The sequence below is a fragment of the Stegodyphus dumicola genome, chromosome 3, assembly GCF_044657685.1.
Source record: "Stegodyphus dumicola isolate Sdum_Otavi_A_Nest chromosome 3, ASM4465768v1".
Taxonomy (NCBI): Eukaryota; Metazoa; Arthropoda; class Arachnida; order Araneae; family Eresidae; genus Stegodyphus; species Stegodyphus dumicola.
Window position 1 is genome coordinate 150,712,740 of NC_140770.1, and position 22,309 is coordinate 150,735,048.

Sequence of the window (22,309 nt, forward strand, 5' to 3'; positions counted from 1 at the left end):
TGATGCTTACAAACTTAACCAGTACTTTTGGCTCCAACTCAGAATAGAAATATAAAATTAAAGCTAAGTTAAATAATAAGCCAAAGTTGGACAGAGATAATTAACATGTGTTGGTTTTTTATCTTGCCACTGATGTAGACAAATCAGCAATTAATATGCATGGCAGTAAAATAGCAAACTTAAATCAGAGAAACAATGTGGCCAAATGGCAGAAAATGCTACTTAGACAACATTTATAGTATCTTTCTGCCCTATTTTGTATATCACGTGAAATTGAAATAACATTCTGGCAGGAAATGAAAATGAGGGAAGATAGAAAGACAAGTAACTGGACAAAACTCATTAGTTTAAAACTAAAATAACATTCTTAACAATCTACATTCTTTTGCAAAATCTTGCCAACAGTTCTTAATTTCATTCTCAAAATCTGAGTCTTTAGACCAAATTCGGCATTTCCAATAAATTAAAAATATTGTGATTATTTGCAAAACCAATGTCAAAGCTTCTTGCTTGTAAACAAAACTTAACAATGATGACCTCGCTTGAGGTAAAAATAAAATTGCATGGCAACTTCTGCACATGATACAAAATCAAACCGACTTTGAGTCAGAAAAAAAATTTTGTGCTTATCTTTTTTCCCTTTTGAAGTCCAACATTCTCTTAGTTATCAACTGGTCTTATGTGGGATATCTGTTCAACTCCTCAATTCTGAGCTTCCTTTGGGGATAACCTGAGTCTGGTTGGTAATCCTTCCTTATAGAACATCTGTCGACAAATCTCTTGACCTTCTTCTAGCATTGAGGGAATTGGAATTCCAAACCTCTCTTCCTGATCTGTGGAAACCTTGTCGCCGTCTCTTGAACTTTTCTGGGATGGATTTTCTCTGTTTCCATGGCCTTGCCTGACATGGAGACATCACCTCAGTGGGGTCGTTGTGCTTTAAATATCTGCGTGTGGGAACATCGATGACTCTTGGAGCTATATGACGTTTGACCTTTAGCACCTCTCCTTGGAAGATGCTTTTCTGATTTCTTGTCAAACTTTCTGCACTTTTTCCGCTTTCATTGATTTCTTATTGGTGTCCCTGTCTGTTTTGGCCTTTCTTGCTCTTTTGCCTTAATTGAATCTGCCTTTTAAAGGTTCTCTGCAGTTGAATTAGCCCTTCTTTTGCTTTCTGTTGCATAAACTCCAAAAGTTTCTGCAGTACTGGTACTAGCTTCACTAATGCTTTCCTGCAAAAATCTTTGAATGTTGAAATAGCTTTACGATCAAAATAGGGCTTGACCTGGTCCATATTTGCCACACTTTATTGCCATTTTTGTCTCTTAGATGTCAAAATTGGATTAAACTTACAATGCTAGGATTAAAGCTTTCAACACAATAATTAAATCTTAATTTACTACTATAGTCATACATAACTAGTGATCAAAATCATATTCATTTCAGTTAAATAAGATAAATAATTTGGCATCAGTAAAAGTTTGAATTAGATTTGTTGTGTAAATCACTGTAACAAATGATTATGCTGTGAAATAATAGGTAATGGATATCTTTTATAAATTCTACATTATTTACTTAAAACAAGTAAACTACCTGAGTCCACTTTGGCCAATATCATATTTTATAGATGAAATTCAAAGGTATCATATTCACTTCTCTAGTGGCAAACTTCTTTAGAAAGCATTATAATATTCCCATTCAATAAAGAATATAAATGATGTAATTTTTTATAAAAGCTCTATTCTTGTTTGAGTGTATTTTGTTGTATAATGCTTTTTCAGTGTTGTATTATTATGCATGTTGTTTTATTTATATATTTATTTTGTGTATTAATTTTAATTTTGTGCTTATTTATTGTGCATTTTGTGTAACTTTTAATTTTTTGTTAATATTTGTTTTTGTATATATTTAATTGCTTTGTTGTTTTGTAGAATTTCTAATATCTATCTGAACAGACGGTGGAATATATAATATATAAATAGCTAAAGTAAAATTAGATGTACAGGCTCAACGTTTTGATAAAATTTTATTACATTTTGAAAGATTTTAGAAAGCATATTTAAGGGCTTAGGAGTGAATTTTCTAAAATGCACTTCATTGATATGGAATATATTCACATATCAAATGATATTACTCCTTAATATTTCATTTAAAAAAAATTGGTAGATGGTTCAAGCTAGTCAAGTTTACTTTTTTAGCAAGACGCTAGTCTTTTAGTTGCTGAAATGCTGTCTTTTGATTAAAAGAATTATCATTTTCCAATCTATTTTATTAAGAACTGGGAACTTGTTATAACAGCAGTATAATGCTCAGAGCTTGACAAATAATATGAATTTTGACATATTTTGATGTTAATGATCATAAATTTGTAATTATGTTTGTTTTTTGTGTGTTAAATTTTCATAAAATTAAGAAAACCAAAGTGTTAAATATTAGTTTATTAATAATAAAGTTGTTGTAAATTAGTCTAGAATTTAATAGATGTAGGTTAATGTGGAAAATACCATTTTAAAATATTTATATATAAATTGTACAATTAAGTACTTACAGAAAATCCCATTGACCATTTTTTGCCTATTAAAGAAAAGACGCCAAACTACGCGTTATTTCGCCAAAAATGGAAAAGTCTTCTTCAAATACGCTGGGTTTGATGTAACCCTGATTACACATGTTAGTTATTATTCTTGAGTAAAGACTTCCTTTTTTCCCTCTATCATGCATTTTCGGAAAAAAAAAAAAAAAAGAATAAAATATGGGGCCTGCATACTACAGAAGAGCATGTTGTTGAATATTTCCAAAGTTATATATTCTTACAGGCCTAAAAAAATGTGCGAAGCGAGTGTCAATTTGAAATAGTTGGAATAATTACCAGAGAGAATTTTGCACACACAGCCTTTTATCAAGGCCAAAGAAAAAAATCTGAGGGCCTAACCACATCATGGAAATAGATGAGACCCTTTTTGCAAATGAAAAAATCAAGCTGGAAGAATACTTCCTGAGCAATGGTTGGAGGCATTTTTCACAGCGCTTTAGAAAGTTTTTTCATGTATTTAATGAATGGGTTTTTTGGTTTGTTACGATTGGTGCCGTCTCTTGTGGTCGATGGCATTTTCTATAAGTGCCTATATGGTGAAATAAATTTTCACAATCAGTTTAAAAAAAAATCTACCTCAATGAAAAGAAGCACTATAGCTTTAAAATTAAATAAAATTCAAATTGTAAGCAATATTTTGAAATTGAATATGATATTTTTGCTCATTCTCTATGGGATTTTGTTTTCAAGTGCTTGAAGTTCTCTATTAAAAATTTAGCTAATTGAGATTGAATTTTGCCTAGTTTAAATTTTGTTTAAATTTAGTTTTCGTCTGTTCTTTAAGCTCTATATTTTTAAAGAAGTATTATTTTTTTTATTATGACTGATATTTATTTTGTGCTCTGTAGACAAGCATGTCGATTGCAGATTCTTCTGGAACTTGTATGTGTGCTGTGTTTGGTAAAATAATCAAGTCATTGTATTATAGGTATGTTGTTTGTTCTAGATATTTTGTAAACTTAAAGTATTTGAAAATATTATGCCAGTACATTAGTACAACAGAACTGTAAATATCCAGGCTAATTGAGACTACAGTTCATCCAAATATTTGAAAAATGAAGGTAATTTTATATTTTCTTTATAAGAAAAATCCATATTTACTGTAATGCAAATGATTGTATAGGGATGCATTACTTATATTTTCTTGTTGTAGAGGTAAGCTTTAAGTTGAAGCAAATAATTTTCACACCAGAGAAATGCAGTTTTGATGTGATCTTACACAGGGTGTTTCAAAAAGAATCATGTGATTAAAAAAAAAAAAACATAACCATTCTGCTTTTAATCCATTTTGATTGAATAATGTGTAAGTAGGAAAAGGAAAATCTCAAGTTTCATGCAGTTGGCGACATATAGCACTAACGCTCTTCCTTCGCCCACCTCTTCATTGTTTGGATGGATGGTGACAGCATAACAGAAATCATTTTGTGTACAATGCTTTTTGATATACAAGTGCGTAATAACTATTCAGTGTGATTTTTTTTGATAATATTATGGTGTTCAACGTTCTATCACTGAGAGCTTTAGGCAATTGTATAAACAATTCCAGTACATGGATTATCTGTATAAAAGGAAACTAGATGGCCGTCTCACACATCAAATGAAAAAGTGGAGAACATCTGAGAGAATTTTGAATGTAGTCCACAGAAATCCAGTTGCACTGCCAATAGGGACCTCGACATTCCTGCAATATCTGTCTGCTGTGTTTAGCAGTGACATTTGTTTTTCAAATGGTACAAGATTCAATTACTGCAAGCTCTTCATACAGGTGACAAAGAATGACATGTGGAATTTTGTGAATTGCGTCCTTGAAAATGTGTCACAAGATCACATTTTTTAACATGCTTTCTGTTTAGTGATAAGGCTACTTTTCATCTAAGTGGCAAGGTCAACCACCACAATGTTAGAATATGGGGTATGTTAATGATTAATCAAAATTTAATGATTTTTGTGCTATCTCTTGGAGAAAGGTGTATGGTCCCTTTTTTTTCATACAGGATACTGTTACAGGAATCACTTATCTTGATATGCTCGAAAACTGGCTTTTCTCACAATTAGAAACCAGTTTGGATGACTTGGTTTTCCGGCAGAACAGGGCACTATCACACTGAAGCTTGCACATTTGAAGATTTTCTAACAATTGCATTCGCTACCAGTGGATCAGACGTTCAAGACTTGATAATTCAGTTTAACATGATTGGTCTCCAAGATTACCCAATCTCTCGGTGTGGGATTTCTTCTTGGGAGGGTTTACAAAGGACTCTGTGTATGTTAGCTGAACTGAAAATAGAGATAAGAACAGCTTTGGAAGCTGTGGGTATACTTATGCTGAGAAAAATTTGGGATGAATTTTACTACTGTATAGACATACTAAAGACGTTTAATAAGGTTTGGGGGAAAAAAAAAAAACATTATTGTTAGCCATGTAATATAAAATTAATCTTAAATTTCTATGTTCAATATTTATTATAATATATGCATTTCAAACTGGGTGATTCTTTTTGAAACACTGTGTTTTGAACAGATAGTACAATAATAATAATGCTAAAATAATGCTCTGGCAATCCTTGTGTTAAAGAAGAAGTAAGAATTTTATCATTTAAATTAATGAAGAGCTCTATTTTAAATAATATTTAATTTCAGAAATATATATCTGTATCAAAACTGTTACACAGAATCAAAATAAAATTTTCTAATGAAATATTTTCTGAGGTTGAGAATAACATTAAGTATTTTCTCTTTTAATGAATTCCAGTCTTCTTCAGCACATTCATGGACATAAAATGATAAGGCTTCGCTGCCTTACAGAAAATCTGGGATAATGTTTAATTATATTTTTTCAGAAATATTTTTTTTGCAGTACAGTGTTTTTCAAAAAAACATAAGCCATGCATCAACAAGTATATTGTTAGTGGGATCAAAAACAGGGCACCTAAATTTTTCTTTGTTCATGGAAACAATTTTGGAATTATCTTTTGATATTTTGGGAATCTTGGACATGGTAAGCATTTATAATTAAAGATAATAATATGTTTTTAAAACTTTTTATAATCAAGTTTTATTTATGTTAATTAACTAGTTATTTTATGTTACAAATCTGTATTGTTTTTTTCTCTTTCCATTTTCCTGCCAGAATGCAAATTAGCTTGTCTACTGAAGGCCACATTACTAGATGCTATTCTACTATAAGCATTCCTGTCTGCAGCATTGGTTTAATCTTATAGATAGTGCTGTAATGCTAGTGTAGAGTCGCATGTTTTGGTAATATACATTAAGTCAAGACTCCTACTTAGATTTAAGTGACTTATTGCTATATCTGTATAAGCAAACAGAAACATATGAAGGGTGTAAAAGACCCTTTTATTTAAAACTAAGTAAAAGGAACAAAAGGCACACCTGATGCTTACAAATCAGCAAGCATTTATGACATGAATTCGAAAGTAGAATTTTAAATTTAGTTAAATCAATTAACTATTGCCAAAGGTTATGCAGTGATATTTAAACATGAAAATTGGCCCTTAACCTACATTCGCATGACAGCGCAATTGGGAAGAATTATGCAACACCACAGACAAGTATGCTTATTGTAGAATAACACTAGTCACATGGTATTCAGCTGGCAGAACACGCTTTCTAAAGCAATCTCAAACTGTCTATTAAATATACGCAATGTATATTTAAGTGAGATTTGCATCCTAGCTGGAAAACCTAAAGAGAGAGTGACAGTACATAAATAAACCTTACAATTTTAATAATGAATTAACAAATATCTTTATAATAATGACAAAAATAATTTAAACGTACATTATTAACAAGATATTGACACCATCAAATATATTCAAAGATCTGTAATTTCAAAATTGGTAATAAAAAGTAAATGAATAAATTGTGCAAACAATTGAGCAAATTATACTGAGCAGGAAGGTTACAGGAGAAAACATTGCAGCAAAATCATCGTGGATGAAAACGTTGCAGAGAAAACTATGCAAGGCAAAAACGTCATCATATAAAACAAAGTAAGAAGAAAACATCGAAGTATAATACGTTGTTTTAAAAAATAAAGCTAATCAAAAACTTCGCAGTGTAAAAACATTGTCATTTAAAATATTGTAGTTAAAAATAAAGCACCTACAAATCATCACATGACAATAACATTGCAGAAATGTGTTTTTCAGGCTTTAAAAGTCGGAAATGCATAATTTTGTAATGATTTGTAAGATGAAGAGAGGATGAGGTGTATTTTTGACTTACACTAATAAATTTTTGCTGAAAAATTAAGAAGGAAACTAAAGCATTCATAAACTGAAAATGACTAGAAAACTAATGCTACTTATAGCAGTCGACAGAATTTTATTATTTGAAATTAATTAAACAATTTTAATAGAAATAACCACATGCAGTTATTCATCTTTCCTTTTCTAATCTTTTTTAGACTATACTTTGCATGAAAAATTCCAATAAAACTTAATTTAAAAGAGATTATTTAATTAATGTAAGATTACCCTCAATAAGAACATAGTAGAGCACGACTTAAACATAACTAACTACTTTATTTTACTAATATGAAATAAAATGAAAGAAAAGATGAATTAAGGTGAAAGTGAATATTACAGCTGGTAACTTCACAATTAAAGTCCAAACAGGATTCATGTAATGATGAATATTTCTCACGCATTATCAGTTCTTGATATAAACATTCATAAGGCATGTCTGCCTTGTATGGCTAGCTATAGACAACATGAACAGCTTGGCTACAACGAACTTGAGCCTCCTATGTGTTGGTGTCTTGTGACCTCAGCTCGCTGGGTATTTGCTAATTCAGCATCGGTCGTCGATGATCTTCACATTAATGACCGTTTTTTAATTAATTATATATTAGTTTAAAATCCTATTTGCTGCTATACCTTGCATTATTTTTCTACTCATTTTTAGTTTTTTAGTATCTTTCTTTTGTTTTCCTGCAAAAATTTTATTGCTGAATTCGAAAATATGAAATATAAAATTAAAAATATTCATCATTCCTTCTTCATCTCACAAATCATTATGTGAATATGCATTTACAACTTTTAAATCCTGAAAAATGCATGTCTTCAATGTTATCAGCATGTGATTATTTGTAGGTACTTTATTTTTTATCAGGATATATTTGATGATGATGTTTTTGAACTGCGAAGTTTTTCAGTCGTTTTACTTTCAACGACGATGTTTTGTACCATGATGTTTTGTTTTTTGCTTTGTTTTCTCCTATGTTTTGTAGGATGCCGTTTTCATCTTGCGTAGTTTCCTCTGCAACATTTTTGTCCAAGATGTATTTGCATTGATGTTTTTGGCGGACACTGAACAGTGTGATACATAACCTTGGAAATTGCTGAATATTTTCTCTGTACTTGCAGTTTAAACAGTCAGTAATTTGAAGCACTGGATAACCACCATTAAAACATAATAAATCATTTTGATGAACACACTTTTTTAACTTCCATTTCTTGATGGTTTCATTATGTAAGTGATGCATCAACAGATGGCTGAATAAGTTTTCCAAAGTGAACCATAATATTGAACTTTTCGTTTAAGTACCAGTGCACTTTAAAGATGCAGAAGGATCCTGTTGACTTTAAAATAAATGTAATGTTTTTGAATGTGAAAGGACACAAATATTTTCAGCTGTGGCTGTAAGTGGTGATGCTGTTGAGAAGCATTATTACATTGTTTCAATCAAACATAGCCATCATGACAGTTCAACACACTTCATTACTGAAAAAAACAATTCTCGGGAAGTATATTCCCATTATGAATTTTACATTACAATGGGTTCAATTTGCATCCATTCTTCATCAAATTTTGTATCTTTTTTGCATTATAATTGATGATATGGAGAGGCAAGCTACAACATATTAGCTGGAACCAAACAAGGGCATAAATGTGATGAATTTAAAAAAAAAAAAAAAAAAAAAAAAAAAAAAAAAAAAAAAAAACCGAAAAGATGGTTGAAATGTGAATTTTCCAATTTTAGTTCCAATTTCGAAGTGTTGTGATTGGTTAAAGCATTTATGTAAGTACCACCTGAATTAGTAGTGTTATGTAAAATCACATGGCATGGATTAATTTCGAAATGATGCAATTTTGAGTGATTTATAAACACAGTTACTATTTTTAGGACAGAAAGGGTAAATATCCAAATTAAAATAGAGTGTTAAGGGACTGTTGTAAATTAAAATCGAAAGTTTGCTTTACATATTTTTTTTAAATCTTACATATACAGGGTGTACCATAAATGTTGCAACAAACTTCTAGGGGAGGTAGGGCACATCATGAGGATTAATAATTGCATAGGAACCATACCCAGAAATGTTAGGGTAAGTGGTAGCAGAGGTAGAAGATCGGAAAAGAAGCAAGAGTGATTAATTTGGATCATTTATTGGACATGAATACAAATAGAGTACAACAGCTTGAATGTTACAACAGATGCTTGAAGTTTACACCATCAGATGGCAAACATGCCTGACACTGACAGATCATTTGAACGGCGTGAGTTATTTGATCTTGACGATGTTCCATCAAATGTGAGGTGCACCATGTCATTTCAACGTGATAGGACCCCTGCTCATTTTGGACTGGATATTTAGCCATTTGAGCAGATCATTCCTGCATCAATGGATTAGGTGGGTTCCCTGGCCCCCATGCTCACTGGATTTATCAAGCCTTGATATCTTTTTGTGGGAAGCAATCAAAAGTGTCGTGTATCACGATTCTATTGTGTCTGAAATGGATCTCATGGCAAGACTCACCTGCGCAGCTGCTACAATCAAAGAAACTTCCGGTGTGTTTAAACATGTCTGACAATAAGTGGTCTATTGGTGTCAAGCATGTTTGGCGTCTGATGGTGCAAACTTCAAGCGTCTGTTGTCACATTCAAGCTGTCGCACACCATTTGTATTCATGCCCCATAAATGTTTCAAATTAATCACTTTCACTTCTTTCCCCATCTTCTACCTCTGCTACCACTTACTTACCCCTGATATTTCTGGGCATGGGTTCCTATGCAATTCTTAATTTTTACGATGTGCCCTACCTCTCCTAGAACTTTGTCGGAACATTTACGGTACACTCTGTATATGTGAGTTCAGTGTATCTTATCATGCAGTTAAATAAAATGAAGTAGTTTTGTTTTCATTAGATAAAATACAAAAGATACTTTTTTGAAAAAATTTAATTATAAAATTATTTTTGTCCATGTAAAAATTCAATGTATTTCTACTTCTGTTTATTTGAAATAAATACAATAAAACAAAACATTGATTTTTTTTATTAAGTCCTAAAATAAAGTATTTTATCTTATCCTAAAATAAAGTAATTTTATTCTGTTAAAATTAAACAAAAAAATTATTATTTATAAAATGAATGATGCATATTAAATCAAATATATTTAAGACAAAAATCATTACGATTGTGACAAAATTTATTTAATCCTGAAGTCATTATAAAAAATATATCTAAGAATATGAAAACATAAAAACATATGTTATATTTTCTAGCATTTTTTTATGTTTGAATGATGCGATTATCAACTGAACTTTGTTTTTGGCTTTGATTACAAATGAAAATAAAATTTCCAATATTTTTCATTTATTAGTTCAAGAATGCACACTTCTAGGTGGTTAAAATACCTTTATAAAGCTATAAAATGCTCCTTTGTAAATGCTATTGAGTTCGCTTCAATATATCGTTGTTTCATAAAGCTTCCAAAGGGATTATTAGGAAAATATAGTCGACTAGCCCTTATTAGTGAAATATAGCTAACTGTGCCTTAATTTAAAACCACAGAAAATCTTTTAAGTTGTTAAAATTTTTCTAAATGATATATAAAGTTATCTCTATATTATCAGGTTTGTGGACGGAATTTTGTCTTTTAAGTTGTAGAGTAATCAGGTTTATTTTTAAATAGGAGGCGTGAAAAATGTGCAATGCCCTCGTCGCAATTCGAACCCTGGACCTCTCAATATGCGCCAAGTATGCTTCCAATTACACTGTGAAGGCATTCAGGAAAGACAGAAAAAATATTTTATATACCTCTGCGTGGCCTGTTATGACCATAAGACCAGCTTGATTGGTTAGGTGGGTTGGCCTGCTCCCACTTCTGGTACTTTATATACAGTCAAAAGTTGTTAATTCAGACACCCATAATCCAGACCTCAAAGCTACAAACTTTCTGCACATGCGTCGTGTTAATGCATGCGCATAAGACCTTTACGGCTGCGAATATGCGTGTGTGCGTGCGCAAAATACGTTTACGAATGCACGTTTAATGTATAACGGACGGTATAAGCTAAACTAAAATTATCTAATTCAGTTAATGTTGCAGATTGCATTGTTCCTTAATCTTCGAATTGGATCCGGCTTTTTATTTTTTGCAGACTGTTAGAGCAATTTTATAAAAGTAAGCTTGAACTTTCGATTATGTCAAATAGAATTTCTGATATATATTTACTAATATGTAAAGGATCTACAAAGCGAAAGTATGTTTTGAAGTCCATTAAACAAAAAGTGGAATTGCTGCAAAAAATGGATAAAGGCATATCCTTTGTTTATCTAACCATTCCGAAATCTGTTTATCAATTTCACGCTGCTCTGCGTGTGTATGTGTGTGGGGGGGGGAGTCGCGGCGTGCAATGAACTGGAAGGTGATCTGTCAGCATTATCCTTATCTTCAGGGCAGATGTTTTTATTTTATTTGGCTTATAATTCCTTACTAAATGTAGTATTTAATCTCAATGTACTCCGACTTTGATATGATTTAAATCAAATTCCTCATCATTATAATTCGCTTCCGATAGCGAAGAAAGTGAGGTTATTGAAAACGAAAAAATTTCGATTGACAAATTAGTCGGTATTCTTGACACAGCAATTATAGAACTTGAACAGCGGAACTTTGTTGTAACTGAACAATAAATTATGTCTGTTTATAGAATTAAAGAGAAAGTATTATCACATAAAAAACGAAGCAACTTAAACAACTTACATTGAAAGAAATGTTTAATAAAGTAAACTAATAAATATTAAGTTTTTTTTTTGTTAATTTTGATACCCTTTAGATCATAATTGTTCTTTATTTCATAAATTACGGTTTAATATTTTAAATTTCATAATTTCTGCATGCCATCCTACCAGATTTAAACTGATGATCTATAATCCGGAATCGCCGAAGTCCCGACGAGTCCGGATTAACAACTTTTGACTATACTTTTCTTTTAAAGGGCAACTGGGCATTAGTGGATTCAGTTGAGAAATCCTGGTGGTGATGAATTTTTGTCCATCATCTTTTTTAGCTCAGGCACCATTTATAGAATCTCTAGGTTTCTTTGAAGTAAGAGACATAAAAAATGTGCAATCACCTTGCCAGGGCTCAAACCCTGGATCTCTCGATGCGCATCGAGTATGCAGTTACACCATGAAGGCATGTGAAAAGGAGGAAGAAAATACCTTATGAAGTAATGTACAAAAAATATGTTCAAATCATCAAAAATTGAATAAAGATCACTTACTGCAATGTGGTGCAGTTTTGTGAAAAAGGATTCAGTATTGAAAAATGTTAATGCTGTTTTTTTTTAATTAGCATAAATTTGCATTTGTTGTTTATGTCTGTAGTACATTATTTGTGCATTGTAAAATTTATGAATATGGTTAAACCTTATTCACAAATTAAATTTATTCATGAAGATTTTTCATCATTTAAAATATTCACAAACTGAATAAATTTTCTTGATGGGAATTTATGTAAAATGTATTAATTTACTCCTGGACCACAGATGATTACTTATTTAAACTTTATGACTGTACTCTATGCACATGTTCATATCTCAAAACCAATGAAAATCATTATATATATAAACAATATAAGTGCAATATTAAGTAAATAAAATAAATGAAAGCTTAATTTAGTTTTACAGTACCTAAAGCAAGGATGGGAAATTTCCTTCCATATTAAGCATCAAATAACTCTATTTATGGGACATCTTCCGTCATCTTTTTCTCTTGAGTGCTATTCAACTGTGCTTTAGACTTACAGAGATTCTGCTCACTCAAAATTTATCCAGTGTGATTTGTTGTTGCCTGTGTTTTAAAATGTTTCTAGGTGAGACACCGGCATTATCATTTAAAGTGCTTATACTGTATCTTGCTGCTGCTTTATCAAGGTGATATCATTATATGAAAATTTTGCATCTTCCCCATTCTACTCAAATTTCCAGCATCAGAGAACTAGAGTTTCTTCTCTTCTTTTGAAGACAGTTCTTCCAAATTCATCTTTTGTTACTGCTTCTAAAGATATTGTAATTCTTTCGTATTGAGCTCATTTTTATAGTCCTCTAGTAACTCCTTTAGGCCTTCACTGCTAATGTCCAGTCCATGGTTTTGTTTAGAGATGCAGCATCATAGATAACAAAAAAAGTCCTAAGTGCCAAAGTGCTTAGAATTTCTGCTTGGAACTCAATCTGGCATAATTTCTTTTAGGGCAGAATTGTAGCTTCTAAGTCATTAGCTGCCAGCTTTGTTAATGAGAGTTAAGAAATGGAAAACATTAAAATGATTTTTCCAGAAAGCCCTGAGTGTTAATTATATGGTTTAGGTTACTTTAAACTACCTTTGAAAATCATATTCTGTCATGAGTGTTTAAAACTCATGACATTGTTCATCATTGGAAGTATTTTTTGTTCAGATAATTTGTTCATGAACCAAACTGCTCATAAAGTTAGGCATTCATGATTTGAGGTTCCACTGTATGTACTTAACATTTTAGAAAGTTAAAAAAAACCTGCTATTAATATTAAAGTGAATATAAATTATGCATTTAATAATTATTTACATGTCATATAAACAGTGTTTTATAAAATTTTTAATCAGTTTTAAATTTTAATATACATTAACCAATTAAGGGTGTTGGGGTTAAACTGTTAAAATTCCGTTAAACTTTATAGTTCCAAATATATGATAGTCATTGATTTTTTTATTAAAGTTTCAAGTGTTTGCCTTTTATTTTCAGAGCGGTTCCTGGAACTGTATTGTTAATCAGTGATTATAATATTACTAAGCCTCAAAATCGAAATTTGCCAAGACTAAGAGGCTCTGCTGGTAATCTTCCTATTTTGGATATGGAAATTGTTGTAGGAGATTATGCTAAAGTTCAAGTAATGCCTCCAGACAATGATTCATTTAGTATGCAAATTGTAAACTTACCTGCTATAGAATTCTCATTTGGAAATAGAGCCTCTCTGCAGTAAGTATCACTACCATTACTTACTTTAATATGTGTACATCTGTATGTATAGTCATGCTTTTTTATCTGTAGATCATCATCTATGGTAGTGTTTTTCAATATATAGTCTGCAAGCGGCAAGTGGTCCTCCCAGGTTTCCAAAACAGGCCCCCTCCAAAAAAGGGCCATATTGAAAATAACAGACAGTCATTAAGACAAAGTTAACCGAACTTTGAATAACAGCTGACTTAAAATGATATTTGAAGAAGAGGATCTGGTTAATTTCTGGACCTTGATATCAGTAGAAATAGAAAATAGCAAACTGTATAATGATGCTTTAAAAATTATAATTCAGTTTGTTTCTGTCTGTTTTCACCTTTAACTCCTCTGCTTTCCTCCTTAACTCAAATAAAAACAAAGTACCAAAGAGTATTTTTTTAAATGTTCGATCTTTTTTCTGGACTACAAGTCTGCATCATGATTTCTATGATAGAAGGGTTTTTCGTAAAATTTCCAGGAGTATTTATTTCTATTGTTCTTCTTCTTTCCAGAGTCCATCAATCATGGTGGGTTTGCATTTAGAAAGAGCTCTTTTTAAGGGACCAAAGCCAATATAGTTCATAGGTCCATTAAGGGACATTGAAGAAATACGTTGGAAAGGTGTCTGTGCAATACCTGTATCGGCGTTTTTTTTTTTTTTTTTTCTTCTTTAAAGGAAGGCAAGGGTACATTACGAAGTATAACTTGTTGCTTTGTCTTGATGAGGTTTCATTCTTTGAAAGTCATTGGGATAAAGAAATGGAATTTATTTTGTAAATATTAGATATAAAACTTTCTTTTGATAATATGTTAAGTTGCTTTTATCATTTTTTCTAACTCCTTATTTTTAATTTTCTATTGTAAGAGAATCCTGTAACAATTCATAAATCCCTTATTGAAACTTTCCTTTCGTAGCTTTTTTTTGTTTATTGCAGTCATTTATATAAACCAATGCTTCATCAAGGGTAACAATGTATTTCCTTTAATCTTCTGCTAAATAGTTTTCATATGGGATTTACAAATTATTCTGCGTTAAGCCACATGCCTTTGCAAAAGTTGATGAACATTAGATCTTTTAGCTATTTAAGTTGTGAACCTTGGTTTCGTTTTTTATTTATTATTGCTACATATGTGTGTAAAGACTCTGCAGTTGATTTTTATATCAGCAAATGTTTTCCTCATTTCTAATGGTTTAGCTTTAGAAACACTAGAAACAGTACATACCTTTATTGGATTATAATTCATTTTGTTTCTGTCTGTTTTCACCTTTAACTTCTCTGCTTTCCTCCTTAACTCAAATAAAAACAAAGTACCAAAGAGTATTTTTTTAAATGTTCGATCTTTTTTCTGGACTACAAGTCTGCATCATGATTTCTATGATTTCATGTAGTATTTTCTATGATTTCATGTAGAATTAATTATTGGCAGGTTTTTTTCTTTTTATGATCAATAATGTTGCTTATTTTTGCACTTAGAAATTTTAATACCATGCATTTGACAATGTTTCTGAATTATGGAATAGTAATATTTCTCTTCGCAAAGTGCAAAAACATATCCTTCATTCCACAACTTGTTTACATGCAGTATTTCAAAAGTTTGGTTTATTTTGTTAAAGCAAAGCACTCAAAGATTGTCTGTCTGAGCGGGAGGGATGCCTTTGTGGAGCACTTTCTAAGGGAAATTAGCTCGTATACACGTTACACGTATGGTAAACCCCAAAAATACTTATGCAGCTAGCCTGTTTGCTGGAATTAAAATTCTGGACTGAACTACCAGTGTTCAGCAACTTTGCTACTTGCCTGCTCGTGGGCCTGTCATTTCGAAAGGAGAATAAATTTAAAAGTAGTGGACGATATTTTTCAATTCAAATAATAAGCTGATAAGCTGTTGCTAGAATTTTTTTCCAAGTCATTTGCTTTTTTTAATCATTTATCAAAATCATTCTAAAGATGTGTAAGCAACCTCTGTGAAAGTTATCCAAACTCTTTTCTATTAATTTAATACCAATATAAAATATAATGAATTTTAATTGATTGTATTTTAAAAATTTTAAGTGAACTCTTAGTAACGTATGCTAAAAAAATTGATTTAGGAGGGGACAAAAGTAAGGTGGTCTGCAGAATATTCTAATTTATAAAAATTGTTCTCAATATTAAAAAGAAATGTTGATGATTTATGGCTTTAATAACCTGTGATTTGGGGAAGGAAGTAAAAATGAAAGCTAAAAAATTTAAAAATTCATGAATTTCCATATGTTTCGAAAGTTGTCATTAATTTTCTCATCACACATTTCTTAACCTGTACTCTTAGTCATATAGCTGTTGTAAAAGAATTATTTTATATATGACAGTATTGTATCTATGTGAATTATTAAATAAAATTTTTGGTTAAAGTAGCCATAAAACTTAGAATTGATAATAACTGATATGTCATCTCTGAAGTAGGTAAGCTTGGCATGCCTTTTTTATGTGAAAATGATTATCTAAATTTTATCTTGTAGTGAAAGAAAACAGTCAATTGTAAAAGTTAGCTGAAAGTTAAATGAAAATGAATTATTTTTCATAAGGTACATGATAATAAAAACTATTAATTTTTCATTTTAGTTTTGTCTTTATTTGAATGGTAGTCGGTCTTTATACTTTTTATATAGGCTGTCATGTTTTTTAATTGTTATAGTTTAATATTCTGTGGTATTCTGTAGCTGTTTTTTGTGCATATTTTTGGTTCACTATTTAGTTTTTAAATAAATGTGCTCTGTTTTTTTATTTATATTTTTTATGTCTACAGAAATTTGATTAAAAAAATTTTTTTTTTAGTCAAAGAGAAAGGAAACATGCCAATATAAAGTTCACAACTAAGCAAAAAAGCAACTTTAATTTGATTTAGATTTTGAACAAATTGATTTTGAGGGTTGCCAAATACTGGTCATCTCCTTCAGGATTAATATTCACTTAACTCCATCAATTCAAAATCTAGGGAAACTAATGTTTTTTTTTTTTTTTTTTTTTTGCCTAGTCTAAAATTTATTTTTTATATGAAATAATCAGAGGACTTTAATTTCCCCCCCCCCAGGTATGCAGCTGATGAATCTACTATAGATATAGTTGGTTTAGTAACACACATCAGCCTTTTTCATAGGTTTGTGTATAAATGTGAGTATGAAATATTTTTTAACAATGGTGTCAGTATTCCTATTCATTTCTGATATTTGATGACTTCATTTGAATTATTTCCTAATCAATTCAGATAACTTATTGTGTATAGATTCGCCTCTATTCTGTTTTCTTTAACACACTTAAAAAAATAAGATTATAAAAAGTTAGGCCTCAGACTCACCCAGCCCACAGTGCTAAAATTTTTCATAAAATATTGTGAAATTTCATAAAATATTTCATAAAAAAATTGCAAATGTATATCTATGACCATATTTAAAGTAATGAAGCCCATTGACCATCTTTAGTGAACATATTGTGTACATATGAGTAGTCAATCGAGGTAATGGATTGTCATCAGATAGTTTAAGAATTTATACTAAAAGTATATAAGAAGGCTGGAAATCTAAAAAATGTTATGCACAAGGGGGGGGGCAAGGCAATAGATCTCAGTAGACAAATAATTAATTTCTTAAAATAAGAAGCTGAAAGTGTTAAATTTGTGAGCAAAATTTTGAAAACTAAAAATATTTCTAACTGTATCTTTTTCATCAAGGTACAGGTCCAGTTAATGTGAAACCAAAATTATAACCTAATTTTGAATATAATGCAGATAAGCAGAAATAGAAGATAATTCCAATAAAAGTTTAAAAAATTAATTTAATAATGCTGATAAAATTGTTATATTTTGTACCCAGAAAACACATTATTAAGCAAAAGTTTGAAAAGCAAAATATTGCAGCTTTAAGTATAACAATTAAATAAAAATGCTTTTAAATGTATATGCACTGAAATAAATATTAAAGAAAGTAATCTAAGTAGAGCATGGCAGAAAAGAAAAGTTTAAAAATTATATATGTATTACATATTTATTAAATGCAAAACATAATTTATTACTTTAATGCTTTTTAATATTTGTTATATAATATTATCTTCTTAATATATTTGTTTTCAGAATGCTTATTGCTTTTTTCCCCTTTAGATGGAAAATTGCATGCTCGGTGTTTTGTGGAAATAATTGACAGCTCTAGCCATTTACCATTCATGGCTATGATTTATGACAATGGTCTTGTAAGTTATATTTAATATTAGTAATAATAAGTGAATACGTGTTATACAATAGGTTTGAATTTTTTTGAAACAAAGAAGTATTTTTTAAAGAATAAAATGACTGATTTAATATTTGTGTATTGGCTTATTGTCTGAGCAAAAAATACAAAGTTTAAATGACAGTTAACATATTATCTAATGTTTTTATCATTATTTCTTACTTTTCTTATGAGTGCATATGAAGTGAGTTTGGTTATTAAATAATAAATTCATTTTGGGAAACTACATTTAATTAAGTTCGTAAGGATATAATAAATATATTTTTATGTTAATTCATATAGGATAAGTATACAGAACAAAGTCCAAAATCCAGACTCGTCGGGACTTCAGTGATTCCAGATTTGGGATTTTTCCTTATATTAGATTATCAGTTTAAATCTAGTAAGATAGCATGCAGAAATTATAAAATTAAAAATATGAAATCGTGATTTATGAAATAATGAAGTATTTATGATTTATAAGGTATCAAAATTTACGCAAAAAAAAAAAAAAAAAAAAAAAAAAAAACGCTTAATATTTATTTCTTTACCTTATTACACATTTCTTTCAATGTAAGTTGTTTAAGTTGCTCTGTTTTTTTGTGCTAATACTTTCTCTTTAATTCTGTAGACAGACGTAATCTCTTATTTAGTTACATTGTAACTGCTGTTTCGAGAATTCCGACTAACTTGTCAGTCGAAATTTTCTCATTTTCGGTAACTTTTCTGTCACTTTCTTCACTATTGGTAGTGATATTTTCTGGATTTAGAGCTACTACAGATTTTGCTATTCATTAATTGATTGATGATTGAGAAGCATTGTCATCACAATGAAAAACTTCTTTTATATCATCTTTATTTATTACTGCTTCTCCACATTTCTTTACAAAATCCGTTAATTGGAAAAAATCTCACCTTTGTTTTCTGAAAACATTTAAAATTAGCAGCTATCATCATCAAATTTAGCTATTCTTCACCATACATATTTGGCTATACATCGTGAGTTTGGCAACTAACAACAAGTTGTTCCGTTAAATTTTATCTTACTTCTATTGCACACTTAAACAATTAAGCCTGAATTGTATTAGATTAGTTATTTATTATACTTATGTCTATTTCTTGCACGTGCTTAAGGCTTATCAAAGTTCTGAATAAATAAATTCCCACATATACTTAAGCCTTACCACATATATCTTATCGCCTGATGCAGTCTCAGTGGGTCCTAAATTCTCCGACTCGATGCGATTATATGAGCCCTGGCACTGCTCTGGGTTTATGTGAATAACAAATCAGTTATTCTTAATTCAAATAGCCCTCAATGTAATCGTTGGGTCTATGAGTATCGTCAAAATTTCTATTTTTAGCATATGGAAAGAAATTTTTGGTAAATTTTTCCTCTTCAACATTTTTTAGCATATTTAGCATAAATCTGTAATCATCGCCAAGCATAATGTCAACATAAAAGGTTACAATACTCCTTTATTATTCAATTACTCTATTATAATTTAGATCAGGGGTTCCCACTGGATCAATTAAATTTGAAAGGGGATTTAAGAGGGGTTGAGATCCGAATCAATCAAGGTGTCGAGATCCGAATAGGTATCTGTAGTTGATCGTTGTCATCAAGATATCATTGATTGGGGGGGGGAGAAATTAACAAAACTGATATTTTTTTATTGATATAAAGCTGTATCATGTAGTAAGGAATGCATCAGAAAAATAAATATAACGGGAAACACATTAAAATTATTTTATGTATTTTAAAAATCAATAACATTTTTTAAAAGTACGTAATCTGTGTAGGTAATAAGAGCAATTTAAAAAATGTAAAATGCAAGAAAACAAGAAAGTACAATTTAAAAAAAAATGGATAATGCAGAACTAGAATGGAAAACTAGAAACAGGTTAAATGCATTTCAATGAGGTTATTTAAAAAGTAAATTAAAGAGTTTTATGCTAGATAATAATAAAGAAAAGAAATTGCATCAGTACAACAAGCAGAGCCATTACATTCATTAAAACTGGACTTTTGTGTAAATATAATATGCAATTTTGTTTGTGAAAATTTAATTATATTCATAAAAAATAAAAATAATAATACAAAACATTATAAAGCCTAAACCTAATAACCATTTTTTACAAAACATTTGTTCATATTCTTAATCTAATTGTTATCTTAAAATTATTTATATGTATAAAACAAAAATTATATATGTAAAATGAGTAGTAAATTTATATATGTAAAATGTGTAGAGAAGTAGTGTAGTGGAATTGGAGATGGTTTATTTCATAGATTGCCTGATGACTCTTGTAGAAAAACATAGCTGTAGACTTAACATAATTTGTTACTGAATAACACAATTCTTTAGACATATAAACTGCTTCACACATCATCACGATCACAGGCTACAACCAATTTTCATAACTTTCTTTGAAAATAGGCATCTTAAGACATACCATGGAGGATATAGAGAGAGGTAAATGACAGTATCCTAGCATGGAGCTAGCAAAGCAAAAGGACTTTGCATTCCATTGTAGATCATCACTTTGCAGCTGGTTTACAACTTCATAAAGTTTTAACTAATAATTTTTAACTTTTGCCCTACAGCCATTCACTTTACGTTTTTAGATAAAGGTGCCACCATCACAGGTAGGGAAATATCAAGCAGCGACAAAGTAAAGGGAAGTCACATTTGCATTCTAGAGATAATAATTACTTACTTTCAAAGTCTTAGTAATGAGTTCATTTGTAAAAAAAAATTATGAGAGCACTAAGTCATGTGATTTTGTTTTCCAATTCCAAGAGTCTGCTGTGGTAGTTAACAATTGGCTGTGGTTTGATCTCATGGTAGGTAAGTTTCAAAACATTGAATATTATACTAAAAATGCACTTGAATCATGGCAAAGTCCAGTTAACTTGCTTGGCCAGGTAAAGTCCATAATTTGCTTTGTTGGGTGAGGCACTAAACGCACTTGAAACACAATTAAAATAAAGTATGAAAAATATTGCAAAGTCTACCATGTTTTGTCAGGGAAAGTTAGTCTTTGAACCTGTTTTGACGTATATGTTACTTATACAAATAAAAGTAACAAGAAGATAACTATTTACATATTTACAGTATCACCATAATGCATTATTGTGGATTGAACGTGGTTGTTAACTACACTTGCTATTGTATTCTACTTTATGATTTCTTTTGTGAATTTTTGAGGCAAATTTTTCATATTTTTGAAAACGTTGTGTGCTGAGATCAGAATTTGGTAATGAATGGGCTGAATGTTTAGATCCGAATGAATTTGTGAGTTCATTACTTACCACAGTGCATTTACTATTACACATAATATTTTGTTTTGTAGTATGTCTATCTTAAGTCTCAGTTTTGTTTGCTGCTGTACTGCGTAGAGTAGAATAGGCCTGATGAGTGAGTGTTACATATATCATTTTCTTTACTTTGATGTGAAGTTTTGATTTCCATCCTATTAAAGTATAAAGTGCCATAAATGCTACATTCACTTTATTCATGTTGTATGTGATGTGATCTTTGAATGAGAGTGTTGTGTCTACATAAACTCCTAAATTGTTGTAGAAATTGGTGACTGGAATAACTGCATTTTCAATTTTGATTTCTGGGTTAACTTGCACACATCTTTTATACATTTAGTTAAATTTTTCATTGTTTATGCCACCTGGCGATTGTGTTAACGGGAAGCTGTAAGTTGCGGATTGCGATTTATGGATTTCTGGAATTTGTTAAGAGGGCAGTATCATCAACATACTTGAGGAAGCTGGAGTTGAAGGGATGTGGAAGCTCATTAATGAAAATATTAAATACTTTTGGGCCGAGGACCAAATTCTGTGGCATGCCACTGTAAATAATCTTCTTTGAAGGGAGTGAATCATTGTAGCACACTCGAAAAGTTCTTCTGTTAAGACAGAAGAACATTAATTTGATAAAATTAATATTTATTAATTTGATAGTTTGATAAAACTGGTGGGAAGTATGAAATTAGAAAGCTTGTATATGAGGCCTGCATATCGCACTCGCTTCTATGGAAGCATGGAAGAGTGTAAAAAGTTTGGTTCTTTAATAGAAATCTTGATCTGTGATTAGACAAAATAATTCTGTATTTCCGGTTACCTAAGATCAAATGATCTTTTTCTGGAAACTCTAGAAAAACATTTTTGTGCACA

At 30.4% G+C, this 22,309-nt stretch overlaps 1 protein-coding gene across 4 annotated transcripts in view; it reads left to right on the forward strand.

The window, feature by feature from the left end:
- LOC118193056 (RPA-related protein RADX-like) overlaps nt 1-22,309 on the forward strand; it is a 72,669-nt gene that overhangs the window by 13,027 nt on the left and 37,333 nt on the right. For all 4 annotated transcript variants that reach the window (XM_035364092.2, XM_035364091.2, XM_035364093.2 and 1 more), the window contains 4 exons: nt 3,442-3,521; nt 13,626-13,859; nt 16,950-17,029; nt 18,012-18,100. In XM_035364092.2, coding sequence (XP_035219983.1) covers nt 3,442-3,521; nt 13,626-13,859; nt 16,950-17,029; nt 18,012-18,100 — 483 coding nt within the window. The remainder of the gene's footprint in view (nt 1-3,441; nt 3,522-13,625; nt 13,860-16,949; nt 17,030-18,011; nt 18,101-22,309) is intronic.